This window comes from Sinocyclocheilus grahami, unplaced genomic scaffold, assembly GCF_001515645.1.
Source record: "Sinocyclocheilus grahami isolate Dianchi unplaced genomic scaffold, SAMN03320097.WGS_v1.1 scaffold21.1, whole genome shotgun sequence".
Taxonomy (NCBI): domain Eukaryota; kingdom Metazoa; phylum Chordata; class Actinopteri; order Cypriniformes; family Cyprinidae; genus Sinocyclocheilus; species Sinocyclocheilus grahami.
In genome coordinates, this window is record NW_015505200.1 from 1281674 (window position 1) to 1294182 (window position 12509).

General features: G+C 38.3%; 1 protein-coding gene across 1 annotated transcript; it reads right to left on the reverse strand.

Moving 5' to 3' along the window:
- Positions 1-1789: 1789 nt before the first annotated feature.
- LOC107558129 (glucagon family neuropeptides-like) lies at positions 1790-10036 on the reverse strand. The gene is made up of 4 exons (XM_016241751.1): positions 9990-10036; positions 3157-3288; positions 2704-2808; positions 1790-2193 (listed from the first exon to the last, which is right to left on the reverse strand). The coding sequence occupies exons 1-4, from the start codon at positions 10034-10036 to the stop codon at positions 2010-2012; spliced, it is 468 nt and encodes a 155-aa protein (XP_016097237.1). The 3' UTR covers positions 1790-2009.
- Between the last annotated feature and the right edge of the window lie 2473 nt (positions 10037-12509).

Sequence of the window (12509 nt, forward strand, 5' to 3'; positions counted from 1 at the left end):
CCTAATAGTTTGCAGCATTGTAGGGCCACTAAAATTGCCATCCGTGATAAGTGGCGATTTTTTGATAGTAAGTTGTCACAAGGCACCTAAGCCAAAACCCATATCATCTTTCATAACATCATTATGTTCACGCACACATTCACTCACCCACCCACCTCCCGCCCTTCCTACATGCACACGCACCCCTCGCATAACACTCTCAGAGACGCATCCATACTCACATAAAGCCTGGGGGACAATGCCAAATTGAAGAAAGATTGATTTCATGCCTGGGACAACGGTTTACATATTGGATTAGTGGATGAATAAGACCTGATTTCCATATCAGGAGAAATATGCTGAATTCAATACAGGCTTAACCAAAATATATGGCGGAAAAAAATGACAAACAATAGATGGTTTTGCAGTGCATCCCTCCCTAAGGGTGATGGGTGTACCTCATCTATACATACAAGAAAAAGGCTATCTTCAACATGCACTAGCACTATCTGGAAATAAGGACAATGAATATGACAATGGTCACGTTGAAGTTCACGAGGACCTCCCCCTTCGCTTTTGTTGTCCTCCTCATTCTCTCAGCCTCACATTCCCTCAGTCATCAGCAGCAATTACAGCTAAGCATTAACACGATTGACCTTTTAATTCTAGATCTACAATGAGGTGATGAATGAATTAGTTAAGCATACTTGGTCCTATCTCAGCAGAATTAAGGAGCGATCGCACCACTGAAGAAGGTTTCACAATTAAGTCATGGACGTGAAGGGACCATCCACCACATTCATTTCTTAACTGAATTTTAAAATAGTGGTGGTGTCAGATGATCATTATGTCATGACTTGCTACTCGATACTGGTTTAGCCTAACTGCAGAGAGCACATAACAAAGCATTCACAGCTTCTGCGTTACAATAAGGCATAAGAACAAAATTTGGTCAGAAATTATGGGAAGCCACCCATAAAGGCATTGAATACATGCAAAGAACTGAGAGACCCCGTTTTACACGTTTTAGGAGCTCAGTGGAGCATGTATTTGAATATAAGGGCTTCTTCAATTTGATTCAGTTTGATTCATTTTTTTTAATGACTCTTGCTTCTTGCTCTCTTGCTTCCTCTCGCGATCTCATGTAATTTCTGATGGAGGGACCAATACAATGAGCATGGAAACATTGGATGGATGGGAAACATAGAAGTGCAAAAGACATGCATATATGCATTTTAAGTATAACGTGCACTGGGATAAAGAAGAAAAATAAACAATAGAAAGAAAATCCACCAAGGAAAAAACAAACAAACATATATCAATACTACAGTTACTCCAGTGTCAGTCAGACATTCTGGTTATTGGCTCCAATCACAAACACAGGCAGGACAATCACATTCCATTCGGAGAAGACAGGTGATTTGAAGTACAGTTCACAAATGAGTGGGCTAAGAAAGAAGGAATCGTGCCAGCTACTATATACCCCTCTCCCACTCCCCCTTTTAATGGGGGAGTCACAACAGTTGAAACAGCCCTGTACTTTACAGAGAATGTTCGATACATCCCTGGGCAGACTTTGGATAAAATAAGACTCTATTCTTTTAGCAGATTACAAAAATAAGTATAACATTCAGAACTTTGATTGTCTTTTTAAAATCTATTTATTTTCTGCATATGATGATGAATTTGAAAAGATATCAGGCGCATAACGTTCAAGGTGCACATTTTTTTCTTCTTTTTTTTTTCTTCTCCTGATGGTTTTTGTTCTCTTTTGTTTTTAACATATAGCTATATACATGACACTGAAGGGTTGGTCCACAAATTATAACTGTGCAATTTCAAGTGCTTTTGTACAAAAAGAAAAACAATGTTATTAGTAAAATATTCATTTTAATGGCTTTACTTCATACATAAATACATGTTTAAAGAACACAGGCGCGATCCACTGATTAATCAGTTATATCAGAATGACTTTGATCTTAGGACTGAATGTACACATGGAGGGGCAGTTGGGGGCAGTTTTGTCAGCGCTACAAATAAGCAAATCGACGTCCTTTGTTTTTAATTCTCTGTCTGTACCTTCTTCCCAGGACGGCTGCTAAATACTTCTTGACGGCCATCTGTTTTCGGTAGCGACTGTAAATGTCGGTGAAGATCCCATCCGAATGCCTTTTTGATAAGGTTTCCGATTCGTCCTCCTCGCTGCTTCCTCCGCTGCAAATATATGAACTATTATTAGGCTACCGGCTGGCACAGAAAATGTGTTAACAGGTTTCAGTACAGCATAGACGCTCTTGATCCTCCAAACATATTTTTTTTATTCCATTGTTCAATAATAAATTATCGAGCATTTTTGTTTCGTTAGCATTACAACGAATTATATTAGAAATCGAAAGAAGATCCAGCAGACAAGCCTCATAAATTATGCATGTTGGAATTTAAATGTATTCTGACGCATTGTCTCTCGGCATTTTTTCTCTGACAATATACAACATTTTCGTATTAGCACAAGCAATTAACATCACTTTTAATTTATCGGGTACGAATTGTTCCCCATGGAATTCCACGCCCATGCGAGCCCACAGACAAAGACACAAGAAGAAGAAGTCGGAAAAAATAAAGACAAGAGAAAGTCAAGACAGGACAACGAGAATTCACCTCCACTGAAATTAAGAGGGGGAAAACAAAGATGACGGCAGGTAAACGCTTAAAAAATGCCCTTACCCTACGCGAACTGCCATCAGAGAATGCAGATATTTTCGTGCTGATAACTGAACCAGGATGTCCCTCAAGGCTCTATCTAATAATCCATCTGCATGCCTTTCCGTTCTGAGATAAAACGCCAAACACATAATATCAGTGATGAAATACCACAGAACACGTTTGTTGCATTTGTTGTATTCTTCACTCGGCTAAACGCGTAATAGTGTTACTTTCGATTCACCTCGTAAATCTGTCAATCGATCCGTCTATCTGTCGCTCTATCTATCTATCTATCTATCTATCTACCTTAAATAGTCACTTGATGCAAATATCAACAGCAACAATAACAATAACAGAAAAAAGCAAAGGAAAAAAGCTGGGAAACAAAAGGAACAGACATAGCGGAACAACATAAATTAAACATAATGACATTGATTCTCATACAGCGGAGTGATGTGAAATAATGTAGCCTACCTTTTCTCTGGCGGATAGTATAGTGTGTACAGGTCATCCGTGAGAGATGGAGGACTTCGTATAGCAATTTGATCAGTGCCAAAAGCCAGGTCGCTTAACGAGTTTCCGTCTTCGTCAAATACGTTGTCTAGTCTGGAATTTAAAAAAAAAGAGAGAGAGAGAGATTGATGCATTTAATAAATCACAATTGAATCACCATAGTAATATGATGTCAATAAAAGCGTGTCTAACTAAATCGCTAAATTAAGTCTACCGTAAATTATACAGTTGTCTTGCGAAATTTTTTTTTAAATACATGGTGAGATGATAAATGCTTCGTGCTTGAAGCAGGTTCAAGGATCTAACTGATTTTAAATAAACTGTCCTATTATTGTGTTATCTTTGTAGGGTGAATGGGACAATGATAATGCGCATTCATTCATTCAGATATTTATGTATGCATGCATGTCCAGGCCAGTATTATTTTAATAATCGTTTTCGGTTCACATAAACCATACTTGCCGTAAAAAGAGACAAACACAACTACTGTAAATTAAGTAAATGAGAAAGGCTGGAAAACGTGCTTTTACTGACAGTGTGTGAGTCAAGAGGAGGAATTATTTACAGTAAAGCTATTAAGTTGCTTCCTCTGTGTACACTGCTGTAACCAATGAGATTACGGTGGATTTGTCAACTTGAGTGCAAGTATTGATGTGCCTAATTACAGCGGGAGGAAATATATTCGTCTCCTGTGTCACTGCGTATTGTGGTACTGTAAATTTCCAACTGGTGGTTTATGGTTTCCCTTGTGGATGAACACGACCTCTCTATGACGCATATATAAGCACGCATACAGCATACAAGAAACCTCACTTAAAACGGCTTCAAAATTAAAAACAAGATTTTTTTAATTTTTGGAAATTATTATTTTATATATACATAAATTATAAAACTGAAGTATCATTTATTATGAGACTATTATGCAGTGTCTTCAGGAGCTATCATGTAGTTTTTTTTAAGCAGCGTATGATACAGTATTAAAATATGTTGGTTACAGTAGTAAATATGCAGTGTATTGCAGCGCAAGAAAGGTTTTACTACAAATAAAAAAAAACATGGTTACTTGAAAACTATGGTAACCACAAATTAACCATGGTTTTGCTAAACTAACTATAGTTTATCCATGGCATTTGTAGTAAAACTGGTTATACAAATGGTAATCAATATGCCAAAAAAACATGGTTACATACAGTTTTACTATAATAAACCATGGTTAATTTTCGTAAGGCACAATATATGCTGTATATTTATTTACGGCATATACAGAACACGACAATATGCACATAAGTATGGAAACAAAAGTTAAATAAAAAATATAATAAATGCAAGTTATGCAGAGCCTTCATTCGGTTTACTTCTGCATAGAACAGTAATCTGTAGTGCAGTTAACCTCCACTTGATGTCAGTATTTACCAGTGGAGTGATAGTTCACGTTTAGCAGTAACACTTAAAGGGGTCATATGATGCGATTTCAAGTTTTTCTTTCTCTTTGAAGTGTTACAAGCTCTTGATGCATAAAGAAGATCTGTAAAGTTGCAAAGACTAAAGTCTCAAATCCAAAGAGATATTCTTTATAAAAGTCAACCACACCTACCTAAAATGGCTCATTTAAACACTCCCCCACATGTCTACGTCACTATCTGGGAAGATTTGCATAACGCCGCCCAAATGATCACGTAAAGAAAGAAGGCGTAACTTTTATTCTCGCTGTAGTATTGTTGATGCCGCCGCCATGTCGTGAAGGCGCTGTGTGTTTCGTTGTGAAAGTGGCCTTCCAAAAGAGGATGATATCCGCTTTGCTTCGTCATGCCTGGAGCTGACCGTGCTGGTCGCTGAGGAAATACATCAACTTTGCGCTGTGGATAGGGCCTGCAACTCTTATATATGGGAGTTTTGATCAAATTACATTTACATGAGTTGTTGTATTTAATATACACATTAGGGATGTAACAATATATCATGTCACAATATATCGCAATACAAAAATGCAACAATATATCATGGACAGTGATAATATGTATATCGTTTAAAGGTCACCTAAAATGAAAGTTTAAACAGATTACATCAAATATGGGAAACTCAGAAAGGCACACATTTGAGCTTCCATGTTTTATTATTTATATAAATAAATTACATTTAAAATACATTATTTCACTGATACACTGCACTGGGGTCTAGTGATGTTTTAAAACATTTGAAGAACAAATCTTATTAGATATTCTTGATAATCAGTTGCCTAATAGCCTATAAAATGAACCATTCATGAAAATTATGACACCCAAGAAGTAACATAATTTGCTAAATATAAACAATTCTGAACTCTAGATGCTACACGCCAACCATACAAGTTTGAATAAAGCCGAAATAGAGTTAAAATGGCAAGGTTTTTTAATTAATATTTCTTACACATATGAAGAGTTAAAAAGTTCTGGTCATTCAACCCACGCACAGGCAATGCTGACACCAAAATAGAAATATTCATTATATTAGACACATATGCTTACACTCTGTCACTGACTAAATATAAAATTATTATGTAGGCTGTTTTAAATAAAAATGTGTCCAGGATGTAGGCCCACTACTAAACGTAAACGAATACTAGAAAGCTGCAGTGATTTAAGGCCACAGACAGGGGGCGCCATAGGACTGATCCAACACCGTACACCATGAGCCGACTAGTGTTATTATGTTGGCATAATACAAAGGCGACCTGCAATACTATTATGCTTAAAATATCACCGGCTCATGGTCTATCCTCTGCTTGTCAACTGAGAAACTGTGACTTCTTTCCGTTCACCATTCCCTGCGGCGGCCATATTGTGGGATGCGTTGTTGCAAGTTAAACCAATTCAAAGCGGTGGGAGGGGAAACATCTGCGGGAGTCCATCCACTATTCCTAGAGCTGTCTTTTGTCATGTATCATAGCCACACAATCTCTACCGGTTCCGGTTTAAAGGTTTTTGTTTGCTAGGATTGGTCACTGTTACTCTTTTCCTTTTACAGCAACACAAGAACAAAACCAAGTAACGTGACTGGATTAATAATATCTATCACGGATTTTTCCTCTATTGGACACAGCATTTATTTATCACGTCTCGTGAGGTGTTACATGGCAAAGGAATGGAACAGACTGTGATTTTCAAGTTGAACACAACGATACCACTTTGAGTGCTACACTGAAACATATACCGAGGACGAAGCGGTCGGAAGGCGTATGTAACCTCAAGAAAAAAAAGAACCGATTCGACAAAGGTAAGAAAACTGATTCGGTTCCTTTCGTGAAAGTGTAACGTTAGTCAAATGGACTAGTCTCCTCTCGCCGTTGATTTTGTGTGAAACGAGTGTGATTGCTGGTGCTTTGAAAACAACAGTAGGCGCTTAAGTTCAGTGTTTTCTCCTAACCTGAATACAAATCTCTGCGGCAGACGCTTTCTTGTCCCAGAACTAGTTGTATTTCTCAAAAGAAGTCCCGACTACCGTGCTCTCTTCGACACAGACCGAGAACGAAACGTGGCTCCACTATTCCCGAGGAAACGCTCTAAACGTCCCGTTCGCAATTAATCGGACGTTACGGTGAACGCCAGTACTTTGAAACTGATCTATACTCGCATGTCTGTCTGTTTATGAGGATTGTGTGGACGAATGTCCACAGTGCAGGCCTGTAGTTTACATAGACGCCACAAGGAACACGGTGCGATTCATACTTTGGACCAGTGTGTGAACGACTCGCTTTGATATAGTGTAATTCTTTATCAGTAAACTATGCAGGCTAAGTTTCCGCGACAATTTCAGCTTTTAATGATGTTTGAGAGGGATTCGTGATCAGTTATGCAATCTTAACAATAGACCTTTCCAGTGCGTTGTTAACCATCCACCCAGTTTGTAGGTACTCGCAACATCCGGGCATTTCACACCATTTTTGGTTGTTTACATAGAATAATTAATGAAAAAGATGTCATAACAAAGCCGAGTTCGTGTGAGCGCAAGTGCCTGAATAATCCTCCTTCAGTAATCCTTCTGTGAGCACAACCTCTGCCCCACTGGACGTGCTGACTTGACTCTGAGTGAAGGGAATGATACCATCTTCAGCTCTCTGATCCTTACTTCTGTATACTACATGTTACTACCACTGAGTCACGCAGGTTATGGCCCTTTTGTGGGTTTCAAATCTTGTAAATGGAAAGAATCACCAAATATGATATGAAGATTTCTGACCTCAGTGACCTGTAATCATTTCAAGATTGCAAAACCAATTTTGATGCCACAGCAAAATTGAAAAACACACATCTATATTTTAAAAGACAAATATAGCAAAACAGACTTCAGGACAGATTGCGTTTAATAAAGTAAACCAGTAATATTGTGAAATATTATTACAGTTTAAAATAAGTCTTTTGTATTGTAATATATTGTTTTATATTGTAATATTTCAAAATGTAATTTTTGTGATGCCAAAGCTGAATTTTCAGCAGCTATTGCGCCAGTCTTCAGTGTCAGAAGAAGAATGAAGAATTTCTGAAGAATGACTTCAGAAATCATTCTAATACGCTGAGTTGATGCTCAAGATCAACATGAATATGTACAGGTGCATCTCAATAAATTAGAATGTTGTGGAAAAGTTCATTTATTTTAGGTGCCAAATGCTGCTGGAAAATGAAATCAGCATCTTCAAAATGCTGGTAAGCAGAAGGAAGCATGAAGTGCTCCAAAATTTCTTGGTAAACGGGTGCAGTGATGTTGGTTTTCAAAAAACACAATGGACCAACACCAGCAGATGACATTTAGGGCTGTAGTACTCGAGTCCAGACTCGAGACATTTTTCTATCGTCACGGACTTGTCTCGGACTCGTTGGTGTTTGCACTCGGACTTGGTCATTGGACTCGCCAAATGTTCTCGTTGGTCTTAGTTATTGACGGCCCTGATATTACAGTAAAAATTCTGTTGAATTTTTCACCAAAACAAGGGCCAGAAACCAGAAAATCCCCGGTTTAAGCAATATACCACACATATGATTAGCTTGTTGGATTCGTTCTGAAGTTTCCCACTCTCAGTTCAGGAACTGTCTACACTCCATGTCCCTTTATGATCCTTTATTCACACACGCATCAATGAGGAAGCGTAAATCACTGGGAAGTTAAGGGATTTTAGCCTAAAGACTGTGTACATAGAATGACAGTGATCAGTGATGTCATTCTGAAGTTATTTCTGCACTATCATTCACTAATATGCAGTGCAGATATTATTATGACGGGGCTGAAAGTAATGCTACGTTGACTACAAACACATTGGTTAAATCTCTGTCTTTGCCAAAGATGTAACTATATTCATGATTCTAACGGGTAGAAATGGGTTGACTATGGCAGTTATGGGTCTAAACATCCCTCATGTCCATCTTTTTCTGTCCTCCCTCACCCTTCACTCCAGCCTTTGACAGGCACAGCAGGTGGTTTTTGTGGTATGAATGGACTCGGAAGGAAGTTTGTCCCCCTCCTTGCTTGACTCTGATTGGCAGCAGCAGCAGAATGCCATGGTGATCATGCCATTCTGCAGTGCTGTGAGTCTGCCAGATCAACTACAGTGTTACACTTAATGTCCAGCAGTCAGCTCAGCCAAGCTCTGTATTTACTAACACAGCGATTTCACTGAAAACCAGAAAGGCTACCTTAGGATGAGGATTAGAGCTCAGAGATAGTATGGGATCAAGAATGTCGGTAGGCAGTGACATGATCAGCAAAGTATAGAAAAGTATTGTGGGTCCTTCAAAACAGCAATGAGAGAACTTTCTTCCTGGATGTCCATGAAATTGTTATTTTATAGGTTAGAAGTAGCAGACTGTGTAGGCTATTTCTTTAATGGAAAAAGTGCAGGTTTCACTTTTAAATTCATGACCATTCCAGGCTGCATTGTGTTGTTTGTGCATGGGGTGGACATGGAATACAACAGAACTGTACAAGATCAGACTTGTATCATTGGTTATGTAACTTCAGTGCTGGCTTCATTCATGTAGGCAGATCAACCCACCTGTCTGCTTTCTGGCAAATAATCAGAAGTCACCTCCCTATTTCTTTGTTGGCGTGATATTAATGGTACAGGTGGTGTGTGTCCATTTGTTAGTTCACACCATATTTATAGCTGGGGATAGTTCACACACAAAAAAATGACATAATTTCCTTGCCCTCATGTCATTCCAGACCTGTAACACACAAAAAAGTGTATTTATTGATTTATTTTGTCTGTCAATACAATGAAAGTCAGTAGGGTCCAATGTGGTTTGGACCCCACTGACTTTCATTGTGTGAACAAAAATGGGTGAAGCATTCTTCAAAATATCTGCTTTTCTATCATGACAACTCTCTGAAGATTTTAGCACGGTAATGGATATGGCAATGTTTATGCATTTGGTCTTGGCAGAATAGATCTGCTACACTGCTGAATTGCTGCTGCTGTTGGTTATTGCCATTCATTATTGTTGCTGCTGCACTGCAAGTACAGGAACTTGCTACTGCCAATACATACACTAATACGGTGATGTGAGTATTTAAGGCATACTGCTGCTTAGGGCTGTCAAAAAAAATTAGCATTTCGAATATTCGTCGCATTTAAAATAAAAATCCACATTCGAATGCAAAAACGTTGCATTTGAATTTTAGGTGTGCGTTAAGGAGGCAGCCTTATCAGCGGCGCACGAGATGCGATGACGATGTAAGTGTTGTTGCATTATAATGTTTTTGTTAGCCTATCCAGTTAAAGCCACTAGATGCAGTTTTCATTTTTGGGTGAACTTACCCAGTACCTTGTATCGTTCAGATTGGAGAAAGTATCACCTTCAGTAGTACTCATGCTTCCTAGTCATTGTTAATGCAGTGATCAAGACCTGGGACACATACTACTGCAGACACTGAAGTAAGCATACATTCAAACAGCACGCATGGATCTCTGCAGAGCTGTTGATTTTCTGCCCTTAATCCATTTGATCTGACTAGCGCTGGCATCAGGCCCCATGTTTCATGTCCTGTGGCATTCTGATGCTCTGACTTAATCAGGTCTGTGTGCAAATGTGTCTGACCATCATTAACCATGTCACCGTACGGCTGCCATGAGCAAGAACCAGTGGCTGTGTCAGCTCACTCTCTCCAGTCATGTATTGGAGCAGCGGGGCTGATAATTCTAACAGAGTGCTTTTCGAGGCTCTCATCAGCGCTCGGGGGATAATGAGACGTCTCATAATTAGAGAGTTCATATCACTGACTGGTTGATTAGAATGTGGGTCAAATGATTGGTGTGTAATATGATTTATAGAGGACGGAGAGGACGTGTCATTACAGGACATCACTGATAAAGAGGGAAAGGCATGAATGACTTTAGTCCCATAGTTCCAATCTGCTTGTGTATGCAAACAAGTTTCGGGTCGGTTACATTAATTTATTCTACAGGGCTGTTGAATGCTTGAATCTGATTGGCTGATGAACATTCTAAGGTGTGCAATTATTTTCAGGGAAACGCACGGCTAAAGTAGTTACAGGCGAGTCTTGACTGCATTACATGTCCATATCACTTCGGCAAATGATTTCAGTTATATCAAAGGTCCACACAGCCTACAACCACAAAAGAACCAAAACCCACAATAACACTGACCAAGCAAATAAATATAGTAAACGATAAGATAAAAATGACAAATTACAGTGTTTTGGAATTGACAACGGAGGCATTGGATGAGATGCGTAAGAAATTCCTACATGCAAAAACCTGATGAATGTCTTGAAATACAATCTGAGCAATGTCATTAGGTGTGGTAACCGTAGTATAAGCAGAATAATTGACTCCGGTCCATTAAATTATTAGAAAATAATGCACACCCAAGGTGTAACAGCCACTCCGCTTCATGTCATGGCCGCATCATCACCTCGGGTGTGTATTATTTTTTTTTTATATTTCAATGACCCGTCATCAGTTATTCCTTACTTACTTACTTATTACTTATTGTTAGAAGTGTCTTATGCTTACCAAGATTGCATTTAACATAGTAAAATATTATTACAAAAACATTTTTCTGTTTTAATTCATTTTTAAACTAAATTTTTTTCCTGTGAAGGCAAAGCTGATTTTCAGCATTACTCCAGTTTTCATTGTCCTTTGGTTTTTGTGGAAACTGTAATAAATTTTTTGAGGATGTTAAACATTGAAAACAACAGCATTTATTTCAAATAGAAATCTTTTGTAACATTACAAATGTCTTTACTGGCACTTTTGATTAATTTAATGCATCCTTGCTTAATAAAAGTATTAATAATTATAATTTAAAAAAAAATCCTACTGGCCTCAAACTTCTAAATGGTATGTATGCCCTTACCTCTGACAGGCCCAGCTGGATCAGATGGTGGATGAATGAAAGCTTCAGGAACCTTGTGTAATCCAACCTAACTGAATTAGATTCAGTTTGATTTCAATTCATGTTAGCCCGGTAGAGTTCATTATGTTCTATTGTAGTTTATCGATCAGACAGCCTAGTCACATGTTTCAGCAGCTGTAATCACGAGGGTCATTTGATATTCCTTTAATATATCTTGGCCACTTGTTCGGTTGTTCAGCTGTTCAGTTCTTAGAGCTCAAGTGGCCAACCTGCTTACCATTTTGGGTTGATTTACACTGCCTAACAGATGTGTGACCTATAACAACTGGGCATGGTCAATGAGATTTATGACCCTTTGCCTGACCTCATTGACTTACTTAAGAGGTCTTTGTAATGGATAACTATAAAGGATAAACCCTGAAGCGCTGCTTCTTTTCAGTGGCACAGACAGCAAAGCATTATAAGAAGTGATGTCAATGATTGTGGTTCAAGAAATGTAACGCATCAGAGGTGAAGAGAGCCTTACCTGGTTTGTTAGAATGTAATGTGAATAAACAAAACATTTATTTATTTTGTCCTCTTGCTCTATTTAGCCTATTTGCTCTATTTATCCATCTCACAAACATATATATTTACTGGACATTTCACAAAACATTTACTATTAGACTGTGAAACTTAAATTGTTTTACAGGGGTTTCCCCCATTTTTCAGACAAAATCTGAAATAGTTTTCTTCTTTTTTTTTTCAGAATCACTGGTAGCAGAGTTAATTATTTTTTTATTTTTTTTGCATGGTTTCGAAGGCTGTTTTCCTCATTCAGGCAATTTATAACCTACCTTGAAGACACGTTTCACACACCCAAGTGTCCCTCGATAAACCCAGGATTTTCCTATTAGCACTTTGTGTTGTGCACAACTTGAAGGATCAGATTTGGTTTTGAGAGCGTGGATTTGAGAATTGGAG

Excerpts from the sequence above, each read along its gene's own strand:
- LOC107558129 (XM_016241751.1), bottom strand. The coding sequence starts at position 10,036 with ATGAGTACTACTGAAGGTGATACTTTCTCCAATCTGAACGATACAAG. Across the intron at positions 3,289-9,989 it reads TCCAATCTGAACGATACAAG|ACTAGACAACGTATTTGACG; the intron begins GTACTGGGTAAG and ends TTTAAATTCCAG. Across the intron at positions 2,809-3,156 it reads TACTATCCGCCAGAGAAAAG|AACGGAAAGGCATGCAGATG; the intron begins GTAGGCTACATT and ends GTTTTATCTCAG.